At 51.7% G+C, this 21322-nt stretch overlaps 1 protein-coding gene across 1 annotated transcript in view; it reads right to left on the reverse strand.

The window, feature by feature from the left end:
* Positions 1–21322, reverse strand: part of DLG5 (discs, large homolog 5 (Drosophila)) — a 155354-nt gene that overhangs the window by 15517 nt on the left and 118515 nt on the right. The window contains exons 15-27 of the mRNA XM_011974879.1: positions 17891–17983; positions 14564–15583; positions 13372–13495; positions 12807–12951; positions 11320–11432; positions 10567–10656; positions 10132–10282; positions 5799–5961; positions 5509–5642; positions 4665–4805; positions 3154–3337; positions 1412–1560; positions 381–551 (exon numbers count right to left, since the gene is read on the reverse strand). Coding sequence (XP_011830269.1) covers positions 381–551; positions 1412–1560; positions 3154–3337; positions 4665–4805; positions 5509–5642; positions 5799–5961; positions 10132–10282; positions 10567–10656; positions 11320–11432; positions 12807–12951; positions 13372–13495; positions 14564–15583; positions 17891–17983 — 2678 coding nt within the window. The remainder of the gene's footprint in view (positions 1–380; positions 552–1411; positions 1561–3153; positions 3338–4664; positions 4806–5508; positions 5643–5798; positions 5962–10131; positions 10283–10566; positions 10657–11319; positions 11433–12806; positions 12952–13371; positions 13496–14563; positions 15584–17890; positions 17984–21322) is intronic.

Genomic DNA, 21322 nt, shown 5'->3' on the forward strand with positions numbered 1-21322 from the left:
GGTCTGGGGTTTGTTTGAGGTGATGGAAATACTCTAAAATTAACTGTGGTGGCGGCTGCACACACCTATGAATATGCTGAAAACCACTGAATGGTACACTGTGAGGGAGCAGCAAGGCGTAAGTATCTCCATAAATCCATTTTTCTAAAACAAGTAATGCCTCCTGACCCACCACTGTGCTCTATGCAGCACTGACTCACATTAGGAGCAGCTTTTTAGACCAGCACTTTTGTCAAAACGTAGAGAGCAGAAGCTAAGATGAGAAGCAGAATCCCTCCTCCGGCAGCCCTGGCCCCAGCCCCCTCCCATGGGACAGCTCCATGGCTGGTGGCCCTCAGCGACCCCTGCCCCACCCCGCCCCAGACCCAGAGAACACTTACACATATTTGCTGGGAATCTGCCCACGCTGGATCTTCTGGGCATTCTCGTCCAGCTGCCAAGCCATCCAGGACCCAAACGTGCCCTGGGGCAAGGTGTCATCCACGTAGAGAATGTCGTCCTTCTTAAAGCTCAGCTCATGCTCCACATCTGCCAGCCGGTCGTACAGGGCCCTGGACCACAGCACAGAGGGAACATGATCAGGTGGCTCTGGTCACCAAGGACAAACAAGGTGCCTTTTGTGGCCAGGCCCCTAAGGCTGATATTCTGCTTTGAGCTATCTCCAAACTTGATCAGGAACCGCCGAGGTGGTGATTCTCAAAGTGGGGAGCCCTGTGTTTTACATAAAGGGACAAAGACTGCCTTTGCTCCCCTAACACTGAGGGCACATCCCCATCAGAAAGAACTCGCCAAGATCTGAGGCCATAACTTCCCTTTCCAGGTGGCCTTTCCCAGTTGCCTCCCTCCTCGAAGCCCAGGCCCCTGGTTCCCACAGAATGGAATCTCCCTAGGATGGAAACATGTCATCTCCTACCCTAGAGACAGGGAGTTGTACCGCATCAGTGTTCTCATGCTTTCTGTGATCTCGGATCTTAGGAAATGAGAAGAAAGCTCTGAGCTCCTCCTAGAAAGCCTGCTGCCATCCCTAAATGCCCACAGCATTTCATACAGTAGTAAGGGCACTGAAGATGCCTGGAAGTCCACACACACTGCAGAGGGATCTGCAAACCTGGCTTGGGGGACACCACAAAAAAAGGAGCACAGCACACAGGAAAACGGGGCTTGACTGCCTCCAAATTCTCCAGGCCTTAAGCCCTAAAGGAGCCCACCTGTTTCTTTAAGCCCTAAAGGTTGTTCTAAGTCACAATCATCTCACCATAAATAAGTGTGCAGATTTGAGTGTCAAGGAATGATGATCATGGCCCCAGCCTTGTGGGGCAAGAAACAGACAGCCATTTACCAGGAAGAGAATCTCCAATGAAAGCCTGTCCTCTGTCCCCAAATCTCCCACTGATTCCCCAGCCACTGGTACCTGATGTAGAAGCTGTCACCAGGCAGGCCCTTGGCCTTCGTGAACTCCTCGGGGCGGTACTGCACCTTCAGGCGGACGCCATCCCTGGGCTTCAGCATTTCCACGTAGACCTCCTCCACTGTCTTATTCCGCACGTCCAGGCTGCCATACTGCCAGGGATGGGGGTGGATGTGTCAGAAGGCAGAAGCCAGGGGACAGCATGGGCATTCGAGAGGGGCCAGTGCTGACCATATGGCAGAAATTCCACATCCCTCCTTAACTGAGACTCTGTCTGCCTCCCCTCTGCAGGAAGGGCTGAGTCTTCACGGTCTCCCCAGCCTCCAGCTCCCGTGCATGCTCCCTGGACATCAGGTCCTCTGCCAAGCGGCTGCTCTGCCCTTGACAGCTTATCCAGGAAAAACCCTGTTCTGGTGACCAGCAAGTCTGGGCTTTTCAGAATAGGGCCCTTCCTCTTGCTGATGCTACCTGTGCTTTTATTTATTTATTTTTTGAAACAGGGTCTCCCCTCTGTCACACAGACTGAGTGCAGTAGTGCAATCATAGCTCACTGTAGCCCAGACCTCCTAAGCTCAAGTGATCCTCCCACCTCAGCCTCCAGAGTAGCTGGGACTACAGGCACACTCCACCATGCCTGGCTAAATTTTGTTTTGTTTTTTGTAAAGATAGGGTCTCACTATGTTGCCCAGGCTGGTCTTGAACTCCTGGGCTCAAGCAATTCTCCCACCTTGGCCTCCTAAAGTTCTGGGATTACAGGTGTGAGCCACCAAGCCCAGCCCAACTTGTGCCTTTATATTCTCACAAACCATCTCTGTGGCAGGAGACCACAGAGAAAAACCATCCTCTCTCATCAGAACAGTCCTGCAGCTACACCACCTGAGGGCAAGCACCTCCTGGTGCCCAGGGCCTGAGCCAAGGCTCTGCCCTCAGGTTCCCTCGATGGCCTACCTGGCTTCACAGGGACCTGCTCAAAGGGGCTTGGCAGGATTCTGGGTTTACAGGGATTAAAAATCAACCCTGGCCAGGCACAGTGGCTCACGCCTGTAATCCCTGTACTTTGGGAGGCCGAGGCAGGTGGATCACCTGAGGTCAGGAGTTTGAGACCAGCCTGTCCAATGTGATAAAACCCCGTCTCTACTAAAAATACAAAACAAAATTAGCTGGGCGTGTTGGCGCGCACCTGTAATCTCAGCTACTCAGGTGGCTGAGGCAGGAGAATCGCTTGAACCTGGGAGGCAGAAGTTGCAGTGAACCAAGATTGTGCCACTGTACTCCAGCGTGGGCAACAAGAGCAAAACTCCGTTTCAAAAAAAAAAATCAACCCTGAGGCTGGGCACGGTAGCTCATGCCTGTCATCATAGCACTTCGGAAGGCCAAGGCGGGCAGATCACTTGAGGTCAGGAGTTTGAGACCAGCCTGGGCAACATGGTGAAATCTGGTCTCTACTAAAAATATAAAAATTAGCTTGGTATTGTGGCACACGCCTGTAGTCCCAGCTACTCGGAAAGCTGAGGCAGAAGAACCGCTTGAACCTGGGAAGCGAAGGTTGCAGTGAGCCGAGATTGTGCCAGTGCACTCCAGCCTAAGCAACAGAGCAAGACTCTGCCTCAACAACAGAAGTCAGCCCTGACTGGCTCACCAGATGAGAGGCTGTACTCCTCTGTCTTTGGTGCCACCTGAGATGGCAGCAAGTCACCTGGGGCAGGTAGATGGAGGCCTGGCCTACTCAGCAGCTCAGAACTCACCTCCAGGATGAGGTCCCCTGGCACGAGGCCATCAGGACCCTTGGCAGGACTGTCATCCTCCACCTCAGCCACAAACACCCCATGCAGGTTCCCACCACACAAGTGCACCCCAAGCTCCAGCTGGGACTTTTTGATGAAGACAACGCGTGGCTCCAGGGTCTTCTTGTTGGTATCTCCCGCAATCCTTTCAGGAAACAAAACAAAGTTCCTCAACTGTGCACAAGGAGGGAGGAGGCACAAAAAGACAAAGCAGTGGCCAGTGTCTTAATCGCTTTCTGCCTGCTTCCTGGGTTCTCAGAACCACAGGGAGCTGAGAGGTGGCCGCCAGTTCTACTGGCTCGGCGTTCAGGGCAGGATGCTGAAGTGCACTGGAGATGAAGGCAAGACCCCAGGTCCAAAGTCAGTTGAGTGGGGAGTCAAAACCCAGGCTCCCAGGCCCGGCTATCAATCTCATGCCTTAGAGATCAGGATGGCCTCCCTCCCATGGGGATCACACCCATTTTCCTTAGTTCTTCCTAAGGAAAGGTAAAGTTGGCCTCACTGTCCAGAGCACAGCAACGCATTCAGCAAATGTCTACCAAGCAACTTCTATAGACCAAGGAACTGCTAACTTGTGAAGAGGAGCCCCTTGCCATCAAGGCACTTACAATCAAGGGAGGGAAGCTGAAAGTAAGCTGCTGAACACATGGAGGGAGAGAGATGGGACAGCGATGGAAACAGATAACAAGAGGGCTTCAGGGGAGATGCCAGCCTGGGAGGAAAATCTTGCAGCAGGTAAGTTCCCAGTGACAAACTCTGGTAGAGAGAATGCAGAGCTGGCCTCATTCTGTGAGATGCTGCCCAGGGCTTAGTGAAGGCCTCTCAGTGCTGGAGACACAGCTCCTCCAGGACTGCAGAGTGATCATGTCACACCCTGGCCTGGATGGCCCTCCCCACAGCCCCAGGCCAGGCTGGACGCTGTGCAGCTCCCACGGGGCTCCTTCCTCCTCCTGAACTCTGCTGCTCCCTTGGCCTGGACTTGCCCACCCCTGGCTCTTGCCTGTCCTGAACATTTTAATCCAGCTGCCACCTCCCCTGCCACACTCCAGTGATCTTCCTGCGCGGCGGCCAGCAGTTTTGACTGTGCTGCACACTGTGCCTGGCACTGGTCTGCCACCTCGTTGAGGGAAGCACTGCTGTGGGTGGCCAGAGTCCAGGGCCTGGCGGGGTGACGACTGTGGGAATGTGTCCAAAGACAGACTCAGAAAGCGAGTGAATGAGAAAAGGAGAAGAGAAAGAGAAGATGCAGGGGAAAGAACAAGTCAATTAGAAAACAGGAGAAAAAGAGAAAGGAAAAGAGAGCAGGGAGGGAAAAAAGGAATGCTGTGCTCCCAGCCCAATTCCTGAAGACCTGGTGTGTGGCCTGCAGCATATGAGGCCAGCTGCCCAGTGCCCACGCCACTTGGAGAATGTGCTCAGCCCCACCCAGCCGAAGTGGACACAGGGAAGGCTCACAGCACACATCTGCTGACCTGGAGCTGCTCTGCTTGGCTGGGGGGGTGCTAGGCCCCTCGTCCTGCTCCATCAGTGGGTCAATGACAGAGGGATGCTCCGGGGTGGTGGTGCCGCTGCCCTGGAGAGTGGAGTGGGTACCGGCAGGGTCCAGGTGTGAGCTGGAGACGGAGGACAGGAGGGATAAGGAGCAGTATAAAGATACCCAGAGCCACCCCCGCTCCTGTGGCAACTGGGTCTGAGCTATAAATGGGGACCGGGTCACACAGCCCTGCACCCTGTGCCCTGAGCAGAACAGACACATTAGAAGCCTGGACCCATGACATCCACCCCAAAGCATCCACCTGTCCTCTCCCCTCCACCTGTCCTCAGCTCAGGGGCCCCCTCCAAAGGCATCTGGCCTCGGGGAGCTGTGCGCGTCCTGTCCCTTTTCCTCTGCCTGTGCATCCCATCTCTCCTGCTGAGCTTGTGACGCAGCACTGCCGGGCGTGCCTCCCCTTCTTTTCTGCCCTTCCACCCACAACTCAGGGGCAGATACAGACAGGTGTACAGCGTCTGCTCCTGGACAGGGAGCCAAACACTTTGAGTGAGAATCCACCCCCAGGGCCACAGCTCCTGGCTACCACAGGCCGCTGCTGTTCAAGGGGACCACAGCCATCTGTTTTCACACCCCATTTCAGGAGAAGACAGCCTCTCTCTATATGCCCCTTTTCCAAAATCCAGGGCTGGTCAATTCTCTCTTTAGCAGCAGTAGGATCCTCAGAACTTGCAGCTGTCACCCTGAGTCTCCCTGCAATGAGTGGAGTGCTGCCACACCCACCTCTCCACCCTCAGCCCAGACGGCCCGGGGAGGCCCACGCTCACCTGGACCGAGAGTGGCTGCTGAGCTGGTGCACGTGGGGGTTGTACTGGGCCAGGATGGTGATGGTATCACACTGCTGCCCGATGATGAGCCGCGCCTGCTGCTCCGTGGCGCTCCGCAGGTTTATGCCATTGAACTGGGGAAACATCAGGAGGGGCTCAGTGATAGAGTCAGGGCTGTGGACAGGGAGGAGGCCCTAGGGACTTGGGAGCACTGTGGTTCCCTAGGAGGAGGAGGGGGGAAGAAGGGCAGGTTTCCATGGGCGCCATGCAAGAGGGCAGCTCCCTCTCACCTCCAGTAACTGATCCCCGTACTCCAGGCCAGCCTGGTGAGCGATGCTCCCCACGGTCACCTTGGAGACATAGATGCCACCCTTCTCTCCACTCACGATGGAGATGCCCAGTGGCTCTGAGCCCTTCTGCACCTTCACGTGGCGTGGCTCCTCCACATAAGGCCTAAGGAAAAGTCAAAAGTTTCGGGGACTCAGGGTCAAACAAAAGGGTTGGGGAGAGCCTGAGTTCTCCAATCAGGCAGTGCAGAAAGGGCCCCAAGCCTGGATGCTCCCATTGTGACACAGCTACATGGGGACACGGTGGGCCTACCCCTGTGTAACAAAGGACCACATTCCCACAGCCTCACGCAACACGAGCCAGCACACCCAGACACGCAACCACCCAGGCCAAAGACACAGAGAACGATCTGTGTGAACTATCAACAATAATACACGCAGATTTTCATTATAGGAGAGAAGCTGCCCCACAATATGCAATTACAAACTCCGGGGGGCTCGAGATGCCCTCCGAGGAAAAGAGATGGCTCTTGGGATGACATTCCATCCTGAGGCGGCAACAGAAAATAATCCATTTTTATGTTTACTGGCTACACAGAGTGATGCAAACTGGTCATGGAAATTAAGCCGCTGCAGACCCAAGCCTTTGTAAAGGGAGGAGGCAGCTAGGAGCAAGGCTGCAGTCATGCACTTGCTGCCCTGGGGCTGTCCAGTGTACCCAAGGGCACTGGGGCAGGGGCTCGGTGGGGAGCCTCTGGGCAAGCCAACCGCATGGTGGAAGGCCTGGGCCTGGTGGCCACGGGCAGCCTCAGAAGAGATCTGTGGTGGCAGAGACATCTGGAAGGTGACAAAGGTTAGAAAGAAGGGACGCTCAGAGGAGAAAGACAATCAGAGACACCTGGAACATAACGGAAAAGACAGTCGAGTGATGCGGAGCCTCCCGTCGGGACTTCACGCCGCCCAGGGCCTCATTCCTCCAGGGTGTGGACACCTGAGCTTTTCCTCACAGGATAAAACCATATAGCCAAAGGCTGAGGGGGCCAGTCCAGGTCCCCTCTACAGCACATGGTCGGGATAGATTCCAGCAGGGAGGCACCTAAACCACCCCACCCCAGCCACCTGGAGGCAGAGCAGCTTCCCGATTGGCACTCTCAGCCTGCGGCCCTGTGGCCCAGCCCTCTTGGGAAGAGGAGATTAAAATTATTCTGGAGGTGTCCCTGCTCTCTCCCACCCTCCAAAGTGTTCCCACTTCCCAAACTTGCCCACTCTAGAAGTCCTCCCTTGACCCTCCAGCTCAGACAGATCCACCCCAACCTACACCCACAGTCCCTTTCGATGCAACACAGATTAGAGCCCCGTGCTGTGGACAGCTGCAGAGCCCTCAGCACACAGCCACCCCCAGATCACCCTCCTGCTCCAGCCTTAGATGATGAAATAGAGACCCAGAGCAGAAAGAGGTCCACCTCCATACAACAGGTGTTATCACAATAAAGGAGCAAGCGACTAAGTCACAGCAATAGCCACACGACAGAATGACGTGGCTATTCTGTCAGAAGCAGGTTCTCAGGTTCCAGCGACATGCAAAGATGTAAGGGACGCACCACGGGGTGGGGAGGCCCGATCCGCATCATTTCAGTTATATTTATCTGCATCTGCATACACAAGTATGCGTGGATTTATGCACAAGGAGGCTTCTTACGCAGGACATTACCAAGTGTTAACAATGGTGTCTCCAGGTGAGGGGATCCGAGATAATCTTTTTTTCTTTCTTTTTTTTTTTTTTTTTGGAAACGGATTCTCGCTCTGTCACCCAGGCTGGAGTGCAGTGGCATGATCTCAACTCACTGCAACCTCCACCTCCCAGATTCCAACAATTCTCCTGCCTCAGCCTCCCAAGTAGCTGGGATTACAGGTGTGCACCATCATGCCCAGCTAATTTTTGTTTTTAGTAGAGGCAGGGTTTCACCATGTTGGCCAGGCTGGTCTCAAACTCCTGACCTCAGGTGATCCGCCCATCTCAACCACCCAAAGTGTTGGGATTACAGGCATAAGCTATCTCGCCTAGCCGGAGATAATCTTTACTTTTTAGTCTTCTGAATTATTTGAATTGTTTATAATATGCAAAGTTTTCTCTAAACAATAGCTGCTTCTCAAAAGAGGTTTATAAAGTATACTTAAACTATTACAAATAGCTAAAAACATAACATTAAGGGAGATGTAATTATGTACATAAATAATAAAGCATGTAATATATATACATACATATTTCCAAAGGGTAAAGGCAATTGAATCTCTTGTTGAAGAGATTATCTGTGACTTTTTTCTTCTCTCTACTTGTCTGCTTTTTATTTTTTGAGACGGAGTCTTACTCTGTCACCCAGGCTGGAGTGCAGTGCCGTGATCTCAGCTCACTACAACCTCCGCCTCCCGGGTTCAAGCAATTCTCCTGCCTCAGCCTCCCGAGTAGCAGAGACTACAGGCGCCCGCCACCATGCCTGACTAATTTTTGTATTTTTAGTAGACATGGGGTTTCACCATGTTGGCCAGGTTGGTCTCGAATTCCTGACCTCAGGTGATCCACCTGCCTCAGCCTCCCAAAGTGCTGGGATTACAGGCATGAACCACCGCACTCGGCCTTCTTCCTACCTTTCTATGTCCCCGATTTTCCATAACAAGTATAAAATACTATACTTCAGAATCTGGGAAACGGGGCTATTTTTAAAAAGGAAGCTGTTGCTCAGTCAGGTCACACATGTCAAATTTCATCTCCAATCGGATCCTAACCACCATGAGGGCAGGAGTCACTCACATTTTTCTCCCTTCTGGAGCAGGTCCTGGCTCTCCGTGCCCTGCAAGGAGCTAAGGGAATGCCTGACGGTGGGTGGCAAGGCCCTTTCCACAACTGAAGAACCCACTTCACTTGGGGAAAGTCCCGTCCTCTCCGTGGCCAGGGCCGGGGCTGAGTAAAACAGGCCAGCATGCTCCTGCACGTGCCACATGGTAAGAGCTCCGTCAGCACTTCCTATGAGTTACACCCAATTCCCCTATTGGGGCCGGGCCGCTGTGTTTTGGTGTCCTTCCGTTACCCCTCAGGTTCTCTGGTTTGTTGCCTTTTAAGTTCAGATTTTCAAGTCAAATATAAGATTTTCTCTGGCTGGGCGCGGTGGCTCACGTCTGTAATCCCAACATTTTGGGAGGCCAAGGCCCACGGATCACCTGAGGTCAGGAGTTCAAGACCAGCTTGACCAACATGGTGAAACCCCGTCTCCACCAAAAATACACAAATTAGCCAGGCGTGGCGGTGGGCGCCTGTAATCCCAGCCACTCGGGAGGCTGAGGCAAGAGAATCACTTGAACTGGGGAGGCGGAGATTGCAGTGAGCCAAGATTGCACCACTGCACTCCAGCCTGGGGGACAAGAGCAAAACTGTCTCAACAACAACAACAACAAAAAAGATTTTCTTAATATAGGGCCCACCCATGCTGAGGCTCCTAGCTACAGAGGCCTCAGCTTTCTGGATTCAAATGAACGAGAGTAGCTGTGTTTCTTTTGGTGATTAAATAAAGTTTAATTTTAATCAGAGCTCTTTAAGATCTACAATCTGGACAGAAGCTATTAAATATAAACACAATCTAGTAAGTTTCGTCTAGGGGAACAACACAGAGGGATGTGTGTGCATAGTGCGCAGGGGGGACGGACTCCACAGAGGAGGTGCCTCTGGACAGACAGCAAGCCTACAGTCAACCTGAAACCTAAGATGGACCTGCATTCTAAAATGAACCAGTAAAAAGCTAGGCTGTACATTTATGCTTTATACACTTTCTTCCTGTGTATATTTTATTTCATAACAGAAAGCTTCGAGTGAGAGGGAAAAGCAAAGGGTAAGAATGAGTCCCGGTGCCAGCCGCTAACCACGTGGCCACAGGTCTGTCACTCCAACGTCTGGATCCAGTTTCCTCAACTGTGAAACAGGGATAACAATAATAACGACACTGACAAGGTCCCTGGAAGAATCTCGTGACTTAGCCACATGTAAAGTGCTTGAACAAGGGCCCAGGACGGTGTAAACGGTGCCATGATGGCACAATCACCGTCAGGTCGTTTCCAGCATCATCTACTGTGAGCCCACTGGGCTCCCTGCCTTGCCATCCACACGTGCCCCACCTCCCTGCATCCAGTGCCCTATGGCACTTACTGGTGATACCGGCAAACGCTGGGACACCCAAGCTACTCCTGCTGCTTCTACTAAGCCCCTTCCCTGCAGAGCCCGGGCCCGCCGCCAGGGTGCACACTGTCCACTGGTTTACCCACGCCACCGATGACTGGCCACACTCACCTGTCCTTTCTCCGCTCCCCGAGGGAGGCGGGGTTGACAGCGATTCTGGGCAATGTGGAGGCTGAGGCCTGGGACTGGCTACAAGAGGACAGGGTGTCGATGTTCAGGGGTGACTGCGGAGGAGTGCTGCATTCAGAATGTGACACTGAACCTGCAGAGAGGAGCAGGTAATGCCGTTGTGAACCCCCATCTCACTTCCCCAACAGCCAAGATCAAGAGGCAGCTTATCCCCACTGCATTGCATAGTCTGGAGTTCGATGCTGGGCTCTGCGTTGCCCCCTACCTCCCACATCACCAGGCCTACTGCTGGGTTCAGTGAATTTTTACTGACTGACTGAGATGACTATGAAGTTCTCAGCTAAGCCCAGAGACTCCACCATGAGGAATCAGACTGCAGGAAAAGCAGGACAGATGGGAGTGTCCAGAAGTCCTTACCTCTGTCAGAGCCCACGACAGACCGCGGATATCTTGGTGTTGATGGGATTTTAATGCGTTCCGCCTTGAATTGCAAGTTACTCGAAGAACCTATTGTTCCATATGGGAACAAAACTTCAGGCCTTGTGGTTAAACACCACCCTGTCCTCCCTCTCCACCAGGCTACCAGTCAGGATGATAAACGCAAAGCTGGGCCCTGCTGTTTACTCCCAAGGGAGCCTTGATGTGGAACAGTCAGGAAAAGCAGACGTTTAACATTTATCTCAATAAACTGTGCAGGCACAGACTGCTCCAGAACAGAGGCACACAAGTCTCACTTCCAGCCACGGAACAGCAGCCTAAGTGACACAGCGGCGGCTCCATCTGCTCCCCCAAGATCGCCAAGGGCTACCTCTGTCTGACTCTCCTCTGGGGTTCACTTTCCATACAAAAATGTATGAAGAGCCATAAAAAACAGTCCAGAATGAGGCCAACAACCTCAGGGACAGGGAGCAAGGCTCCTAGCTGAGCGATCACCTGAATGACCACAAGGGCCCCACAGAAAGCAGAAGGCGAAAACAATGGCTCTGACAGCAGCATGGGCATCGCTGGCCCGTGAAGGAAGCAGCCCTTCCCAGTAGGGAAATGAGCTCAGTCCCAGGAGGTGACAGGAGCTCGTGTGGGGAGCCCACCCGCAGATCTGGACATTAGGATGCAGGCAGAGATGAAAAGCTTGGCACCCGCGGCAGCACAAAGTCCAAATGGTGCAGTTACCGAGGCGGGCGCTGGAGGGCAGTGAGTTGGACCCGTGGGTGGCTCTCATCTCAGAGTAGTCGCTGCAGGCCCTGTGGCTCAGGTCCAGGCTCAGGCGTCCCTGGTGCTGGACACTGCATAAAAACAAGAGGTGAGGAGTTCCGGAAGAGAAACAGATACAGATGTGGCCACTGGGAAGAAACACACAGACCAGCCAAGGCTTCCCAAGCAGGCAGAAGGGAGGCCCAGGAGCCACTGATGATTGGCCAAGGATAGCCTTCAAGCAGTAGAAAAGGCCACACACATGGGGTGGCCAGTGTCATACCCACTTCAGCCATGGGGTCAGGATTAGGCTCACTAGGAGGAAGCGATAAAAAACAGAGGCTCTGGAACCTGGGTGGGCCCGGGGAGGGGGAACCTATTCTCCCAGGAAGCGGGTAAGGAGGGACAAGATGGGCACAGAGGACTTTGGGGAGGGGACCTATGTGCCTCACTCAGGACAGTGTGCCCAGGAAACTGGACGGCAGAGCAGGGATCGCCCACGTCAGGCTGCCCTGAGGCCAGGCCTCAACAGCGTCTTTTTCTGGCTATGCAATGAGATGACATCTCTTCCCTGCTTAAACTCTCCAGTGGTCTCCACTGTCCTTAGAATAAAATCCAAACTTTTTATCACGGCTGCAGGTCCCTGTGACCTCAAACCTCTTCCTGACTCGCTGTCCCTTTGCCAAGCTCCCACCACTGTGCGCGGGTACCCTGGCCTTGGCACTGATGGCCCTTCTCCCTGGAGGCTCCAGTCCAGGTCTTGTGCGGCTGGCCTCTTCCCTCCTTCTGGTCACAGCAGCATCCCCTCTGCCACACGACCCTTTCTGACCACCCACTCTAACTTGCCACCCTCTTCCAAGTCACAGCCCAGCCTGTCACCCTGTTTGACCACCTTCGTAGCCTCTCGTCACCATCTGATATCACTTCGTTCATTTTTTTTCTGTCTGCCTCCCACATTTGTAAAACCACACCACATGAGCTGGAAGCTAATCTGTTTAGTTCAGCATTGTATTCTCTTATAATTAGGATAGACAAAGGCATGCAGTAGGTGCTCAAAAAAAATCTGTCAAATGAATGAGTAACAGTGGCCTGGAGCCAGCCCACCCTCTTATGAAGTATCAGTTTCCTCATCTTGAAGACAGAGACAGTAACAGGACTTACTTAGCCCACGAGGTTGCTGTTGATTCGGTGAAATGATATTCATAAAGGTCTGGGCACAGTGGCTGGGACATAAGCACTCAAATATCAGTTGCTATCACTATCGTGTCCTTCAGTACCTTTTGAAACCTTGTGCTGATTAATTCAGAAAGCAGCCCTAAGGCTCCCTTCCCTGTGCTGCTCTAGCCAGCCCCTCCCAGTCACGCAAGGAAGCTTCTCCACCAGTGAGCCTCTTTATGCACCAGTGGTTCCATGTCCTGGCGGGCTTGGGCAGCTGGGGTAGAGAAGCGTAAGGTGTCTTCACATACCTGGGATGCAAACCCTGGGGGCCAGCATCTCGGGCCGCAGGTGGAGAGCTGCAGGGGCCAACCCTGTGGCTACGCACAGTGTAGATGGGGTTCCGCAGGATGGAGCTCACGGTGGTGCTGGGGGTCAAACTCCGGGGAACAGTGCCTAGAAATGCGCTTGGTGAGAAGAGTCGCCCCAAAGGACCCAGCCAGCCCTGGACTTAAACAAGCCTTTTCCCTGTATCCCAGGACACAGCCCCAGTCTTTTGGGAAAAGGACTTGGGAGATGAGTTTTAACCATCAATTCACAATGTGGCTGTGGCTCCTGGCCTGTCTCCATCTGTAAAAAGTGGGGAAGTCTCTTTCATGCTTCCTATTTCCCAGGGGAGAAAGCATTTTGACAAGCTTAGACATGTCATGGCTACAAGACAAACCATCCCAGACAGGGCAGCATTTCCCAGTTCCCTGGACCTCAGGGCTGAAAAGTCATGGCAGCTCTCTGAAATGCTGCCTCCCCTCTCCCTGGAGACTAGGCATCCCGAGTTTACACCGACCCTCAGCCCCAGCCCCTGGCTGGCTGACTCACCCACAGACGGCCTGCTAGGGTATAGCGGGGGGTTGCTATGCCGGCTGGAATGCCCAGGTGAGTAAGGTGCCCACTCCTGGAGCTCCGGGGAGAGTTCTCCACTGGCTGGGACACACTTCTGTTCCTGCAGATTCAAGAGCAAGAGTGTCTGCTAGAAAGAGTGGAGAGTGGCTGGGCACTGTGGCTCACACCTGTAATCCCAGCACTTTGGGAGGCCGAGACAGGCGGATCACTTGAGGTCAGGAGTTTGAGACCATCCTGGCCAACATGGCGAAACCCCATCTTTACTAAAAATACAAAAATTACCTGGGCATGGTAGTGGGTGCCTGTAATCCCAGCTACTTGGGAGGCTGAGGCAGGAGAATCGCTTGAACTCGGGGGGCAGCAGTTGCAGTGAGCCAGGACTGCACCACTGCACTCAGGCCTGGGTAACAGAGCGAGACTCCGTTTTGGGGAAAACAAAAAAAAACAAACATGAAAACAGTAGAGCGCTTGGGCAGCTCTGCAAGCCAGTTTCTGTCCCAGGAACCAGCTCCTCCCACTGGGGCACAGGAGGGGACAGCTGGAGAGAAGTGTTGCCCATTCATGTTGCTTTACACATCTGCAAGGGAGCAGCTTTACTTCAGAAGAAAACCACAGAGAATGAATCTTTCACATAGAGATCATGTAAAAGGTGAGAATGCACACGTGTATCAGGCACATACAACTCTGTCTGATGTGCAGGCCTGTGGGAAGCTCTCTGTCCCCAGTGAGCAGTGTGGACTGGTGCCTGAGATGCTTTCCACAGTCCCCAGCAATCTCACTCTTCTGGAAACTATGACAGCACACACAATAAGGCCGTCCTGCTGCCCACTCAGCCTCACATGTGCCACCTCATCTCCCTAGCCCTTCAAGGCAAGTCCATGCCCTAGGTTTTATTGTTTAAGTTCAAAAGCTTCTTACTAAAAAAGCAAACCAAATGCTATGCCCAAGAAGGTGTTCCCCTCTTGTGTCACACTCCCACTACCACGCATTTCCACTCCACTTACCTACCTCCTAGCTGGGCCACTTCCCACTTGAGTCCAAGAGCAAAGGCAAAGGTACCAGGCTAAACAGGAGCCTGGAACACTGGTGCAGGGCCACTCAGCAGCCCTCCTTTGGCCAACTGTCCCCCCAGGCCTCCCCCTCCCTGCACCCTGGGGCTCAGCACTACCTCCAGGAACTGAGCAGGAATCACTACTGGAGCAAGCTTAGGCCGAAAACTGGGAGCAGATTTTGGCCGGCGACGCTTCTGCCCCAGCTCGTCCACCTTCTGGGAGGTGAGGTCCTCATCACAGGATTTCTTGGCCGGCAGGTAGGAGGAGTCCCCATCTCCTTCAGGGTAGTAGCTGGAAGCGATGCGGACCCTGGCCTTGCGAGGGGGTGATGCGTGCATGGGCTCCCCGGGGTCCACATCGGGGGGCAGGGCACTTGGGGGACTAGTGGATGGGGAGCTGCCCACCAGAGTGGCCTCTGACTCGGAGCTAGTCTCCAGCCTGTGCTGGAACTTAATGGAGTCGCTCCTTCTGGGAGGTTTTGGGGGTGTCAGAGGCCCTGCCCTCTTGGAGGGCTGGGGAGAGTGAGCAGGCCCAGGACCTGGCAGCAGGTAATCTATTTTAGGGGGTGTCTGGGGGCGTTTGAAAGTGTTAGGGTCAAAGATGGACTTTCTTTGCTTTGGCTTCTTATAAACGGAGAGCTTCTCAGGCGCTGCCGTGGAGCTGAGCACGGCCTTGGGCCAGGTCCCACCACTGTTGGAGCCTTCAGAGTCCACCTTGTCCAGGGGGGCCTCCCCAACCCCACAGGGGCCCACCTCTGTCTCAAAGGGCAGCAGTGGCCGCCGGCTACGCACATCCACCAGGCCAAAGCCACGGTCCCCAGAGGCATCTGAGCGGAAGGAGCTCAGGCTACGCTCAGAGGCACTGGGACAGGCCTGGGGGCAGACCTGCAAGGGTCCCCCAGGGAATGGCTTGTGCAGAAAGGAGCTGCTGCCTCCTGGGGGGCCTGGCTCCTTCCTGTCTTCCAGCCTGTCCGTGTAGAAGATGTCTGTCTGCGTGGAGTTATTGTGCTGTATCAAATTCCGTTTGTTATGAGCCTGGACTTCCGGGCCATGGGCTCGAAAACTCAGCATCTTATCAGAGTCTTTGATATTTTCAAAAATGTTCTGGCCACTCCACGAGGAGCTCTGAGGGAACACCTAGGCAGGGATTGCAGAGGAGTGAGAGAGAAAGTGAGATGGCAGGACTTGGAGCTGCCACTGAAAACTGTCCCCACAGGTAAAGCAATGGTCAGGAATGGGCCACCTGCCCCTTAAAAAAGAGACAGGTAGACAGAGACGCACATACACACAAACACATGTGCTTCTTCCTAATGGAGAAGTTTTCTCATGGCCTTGGTCACTCTGAACTCAAAGAAGAGTCAAAGTTTTATTAACTTTGAACACTTTCTGAAATCACCTGGGCTGGGCACGGTGATTCATGCCTGTAATCCCAGCACTTTGGGAGGCCGAGGCAGGCAGGTCATGAGGTCAGGAGTTCAAGACCAGCCTGACCAATATGGTGAAACCCCATCTCTACTGAAGTTATAAAAATAAGCCAGGCACGGTGGCATGCACCAGTAGTCCCAGCTACTTGGGAGGCTGAGGCAGGAGAATCACTTGAACCCGGGAGATGGAGATTGCAGTGAAGTGAGATCACACCACTGCACTCTAGCCTGGGTGACAGAGCAAGGCTCTGTCTCAAAAAAAAAAAAAGGAAATCACCTGCATAATGTCTTGAGTATTTTTTTAAATATTAAACATAAAAGTAAAAATTCATTGTTAAAAATATATCTCTTGTGGTACACCCAGACAACAGAATATTAATTAGCACTAAAAAGAACTGAAACGACGTGGAGGAACCTTAAGTGTATATTAGCAAGTGAAGAAGCCACTCTATATACTCTGTGATTCCAACTCTATGGCATTCTGGAAAACACACAAGCCTGGAGGCAGTAAAAGGATCAGTTGTTGCCAGGGGCTTGGATAAATATGGGGAGCATAGGGAATGTTTACAGCAGTGAAACTACTGTGTATGATATTATAATGGTGGTACATGTCATTACCTGCATCAAAACTCACAGAAAATACACCACCAAGACTGAACCTTAAAGTAAACTATGCATTATAGTTAATACTAATGCATCCACATTGGCTCGCTAATTGTAACGCATGTACTAACTACACTAATGCAAAATGCCAAAATTGGGGAAACTTAGGGACAGGAGTGGGGATGGTGGTGGTGGGGTGGTTGAGAGAGTACTAAGAATTCTGTATCAGCCCAACTTTTCCATAAACATAAAACTGTTTCCAAAAAAAAGTCAATTAATTTGAAAATAGTTAATTTAGAAAATATCTCTTAATAGAAAGTTAGAAAAAATAGGCCCAGCCATTTCATTAAGAGATGTTTTCTAAATTGGGCCTATTTTTTCTAACTTTCTATTATTAAACTTTTCAAATATGTAGAAAAGTATAATAAATGTCCATAAATGTACCATGTAGATTCAACAATATTTCACTAAATTGTCTTTTTGCCTGTATCTATAATGATACTACAGAACATTGGAAAGCAAGTTACGAAGATCATGACATGTCACTTCCCTTCCTTTTTCTTTTTTTTTTTTTTTTTTTTTGAGACGGAGTTTCGCTCTTGTTACCCAGGCTGGAGTGCAAAGGCATGATCTCAGCTCACTGCAACCTCTACCTCCTGGGTTCAAGCGATTCTCTTGCCTCAGGCTCCTGAGTAGCTGAGATTACAGGAATGAGCCACCATGTCCGGCTATTTTTGTATTTTTAGTAGAGATGGGGTTTCTCCATGTTGGTCAGGCTGGTCTTGAACTCCCGACCTCAGGTGATCCACCTGCCTCCCAAAGTGCTGGGATTACAGGCATGAGCCATCGCGCCCAGCCCCTTCCTTTCATTTTTGAGACAGGGTCTCACTTTGTCACCCAGGCTGGAGTGCAGTGGCACGATCACGGCTCACTGCCACCTCGACCTCCTGGGCTTTTTGTATTTTCTGTAGAGGCAAGGTCTTGCTGTGTTGCTGGGCTCAAGTGATTCGACTGCCTTGGCCTCCCAAAGGGTTGGGATTACAGACATGAGCCACCATGCCTGGCCATGACACATCACTTCTAACAACTTTAGTTTGTACCTCCCCCAAATAAGGCCATTCTCCTGTATAACAACCCCAGTGCCATCATCATACCTAGGAAAATTGGCAACAATTCCTTAAGGCCATCTAATTATCAAGTCCAGATTCAAATGTACCCAACTGTGCCCAACATGGCCTTGATTGCGGTTTTTTGATTGCAGGCCAGCGTCCAGTCAGGGTTCCTGCCCCCACTGCACTCGGTAAATCCCCACCCTGTTCTCAAGGATCCTGTGACCCTGAGGAGTAGCGTGGCTGTGTGGAGTCAGGGCTTTGCCCATACTCTTGACTATGAGAGCGGAGCCACGTCTAGCCCTTACCTTCAGGAGGGACAGGGTCAGGGAGTCCTGGCAGCTCCGCAGCAGAGATTCACATTCATTCAGAGACTTGTTGTCCAGTGCAATGCCATTGATCTAGAGCAGGACAGACAGCACGTCAGGCCACAGGCAGAGCGGCCTCAGGCCTACCAGGTTGGGGTCTCTGCCCACCTAACCTCCTGTGCTAGACAGTCACCAAATGCAAGGTGCCAAAGTCAGGAGTTGGCAAAGGATAGAGGTCCTCCTGATGAGGCTCAAGGAGTCCAGCTAAGGGGTTTCTGAGGTAGAGGAACACAAAAGCCTTCACAGCAGGCTGGGGGAGAAACGTGTCCTTCTGGGATCAGAACACCGAGGACCTGGAGGGAACATCTTGGCCTGGCTGTGCCCTGCCATGTGGCACGGGACCTCGGCTCAGAACTTCCCAGCCTCTTGCCTCCACAGAGGAAATGGAAGATAAATGCATGCATGTGGCTCGGGAAAGCAGGGGGACTAAAAACAAGACCATGGATAGGAAAGGCCTTGTAGAGAAAGTACCACATGAAGTGGGGCCCTGTGAGTGTTCACAAAGAACCTCTCAACCCTGCTCCCGGAATCTCTGCCCACATCCCTCACAGCTATGTGCAGACCTTCTTAAGAAGTGTAGGTGCAATAGGTGAATGACTAAACTGTGATACACCCACATTGCAGAGCACTGCTCAGCAATGATAAGGAACGAGCGGCCGGCACACGCAGCCTCTTGGGTGGATCTTGGCGGCATGGTGCGGAATGAAAACAGCCCAGCTCCAAAGATCACATACTATATGATTCCATGTCTGTAACATTCTCAAAAGGACAACATCACAGAGATGGAGAACAAATCAGCTGCCAGGGGGCAGGGATGGGAGGGAGCAGGGGGTGTTACTACAAATGGACAGAGGGAGGGAGACCTCAGTGCTGATGGAACAGCTACGCATCTTCATTATAGTGGTGGTTACACAGAACAACATGTGTTAAACCACACACAACCACACACACACACACAGTACCAATGTCAATATGCTAGCTTTGATATTATACTCATGCAATGTGCAACCATGAGGGGAAGCAGGGAGAAGAGTACATAGGAAACCCCTGTACTATCTCTGCAGCTTCCTATGAATCTATAATCATTTCAAAGTCAAGTTTTCTTTTTTTTTCCTTTTTTTTTTGAGATGGAGTCTCGCTCTGTCCCTCAGGCTGAAGTACAGAGGCATGATCTCGGCTCACTGCAACCTCCGCCTCCCAGGTTCAAGCAATTCTCCTATCTCAGCCTCCCGAGTAACTGGGATTGCAGACGCATGCCTCCATGCCTGGCTAATTTTTTTCTATTTTAGTAGAGACAGGGTTTCACTGTGTTGCCCAGGCTGGTCTTGAACTCCTGAACTCAGGCAATCCACCCACCTCGGTCTCCCAAAGTGCTAGGATTACAGGCGTGAACCACCACGCCTGGCCAAAGTCAAGTTTTCTTTTTAAAATATCTGCAGAGTGATTATCTTGAAGTAGTAAATTAATTTGTGGTTTTTTTCCTTATAACATATCCACATTTACAAATTTTTCATAATGGCCATATAGCTTGGATACTCTGGCTCCCCCAAAAATCTGAAAAACACTGGCAAAGATGTGAGGCAATGAGTTCCCCACACACTGCAGGGAGGACTGAAAAAGCCATGACCTTTTTGGAGCAAAGGGGGAAGATCTCACTGGATGTTAAACATTCATGCCCTCTGACCCAGCAAACCCTCACCCCAGGAATGTACCCCAGGGCACACTCTTGGGTCCCTATGAAGCGGCACGCCAGTGGCCATGCAGCACGACACAGATGTAAGTAAAGGCAGAGATGCCCAGACTATCCCTCGGGAGGGACTGATCAACAGCTTAGGCTGCTGTCACTAAGGAATGACATGCAGTTATGGAAATAACCAAGACAGATCTAAAGACGTGAATATGGGCTGGGCATGGTGGTTCACACCTGTAATCCCAGCACTTTGGGAGGCTAAGGGCAGATCATTTGAGGTCAGGAGTTCAAGACTAGCCTGGGCAACATGGTGAAACCCCCATCTCTACCAAAAATACAAAAAAACTAGCAGGGCTTGGTGGCACAGGTCTGTAATCCCAGCTGCTCAGGTGGCTGAGGCAGGAGAATCACTTGGACCTGGGAGGCAGAGGTTGCCGTGAGCCAAGATCATGCCACTGCACTCCAGTCTGGGCAATAGAGTGAGACTATCTCAAACAAAAATAAAAATAAAAAGATATGAATATGGAGGGACCTCCAAGACATGCTGCTAAAATCTGGCTGGGTGTGATGGCTCACATATGTAATCCCAGCACTTGGAAAGGCCAAGGCAGGTGGATCACTTGAGGTCAGGAGTTCGAGACCAGCCTGGCCAACATGGCGAAACCCCGTCTCTACTAAAAATACAAAAATTAGCTGGGTGTGGTGGCATGTGCCTGTAATCCCAGCTACTTGGGAAGCTGAAGCAGGATAATCACTTGAACCTGAGAGGCGGAGGCTACAGTCAGCCAAGATCATACCACTGGACTCCAGCCTGGGCAACAGAGTGATACTCCATCTTAAAAAATAATAAAAATAATAAAAATAAAACAAAAAGCAAGATGAGCAATTGAGTATATTATAATCCCATACAGGTTACCCCAACCCCCCAAAAATGTGTGAGACGTACATGTTTTGAAAGTTTCTGGGACATAATATAATAAATTGTTAACAGTGATTGCCATCGGGGTGGGAAGTAGTACACAAGAGGTCTAGCCAGAGGAAGAGTAGTTGTCACTATTTGCCTTTTGTACTATTGGAATTTTGTATGTATGCCATGAAAAAGTGTATGGCATTTTCAGTTTTTATTTTTTATTTATTAGAGACAGGAGTCTTGCTCTGTCACCCAGGCTAGAGGGCAGTGGTGTGATCTCAGCTCACTGCAACCTCTGCCTCCCAGGTTCAAGTGATTCTCCTGCCTCAGCCTCCCGAGTAGCTGGGCTGACAGACATCCACCACCAAGCCCGGCTAATTTTTGTATTTTTAGTAAAGACAGGGTTTCACCATGTTGCCCAGGCTGGTCCCGAACTCCTGACCTCAGGTGATCCACCCACCTCAGCCTCCCAAAGTGCTGGGATTACAGGAGTGAGCCACCGCACCCTGCTGGCATTTTCAGTTTTAAAAGGTTAGTTAGAAGTATTAAATTTGCATGTCCTATGACTCAGCAATCTCATGGCATTTGTAGCTCAGTCTCAGAGATACCATTAGGTGTCTCCAGAGGGTCTATGCACACAGGTAAAGTTAAATGCAGGACTGTTTGCAATTGCAGACCCTGCAAACAACTTCTATGTCCATCGGGGGGGATAATTTATACTACATATAATCAAACAACAAAATACCATAAGGTGGGTAACATTAGCCAGGCT

This window comes from Mandrillus leucophaeus, unplaced genomic scaffold (genome assembly GCF_000951045.1).
Source record: "Mandrillus leucophaeus isolate KB7577 unplaced genomic scaffold, Mleu.le_1.0 Scaffold15, whole genome shotgun sequence".
NCBI classification, from domain to species: domain Eukaryota; kingdom Metazoa; phylum Chordata; class Mammalia; order Primates; family Cercopithecidae; genus Mandrillus; species Mandrillus leucophaeus.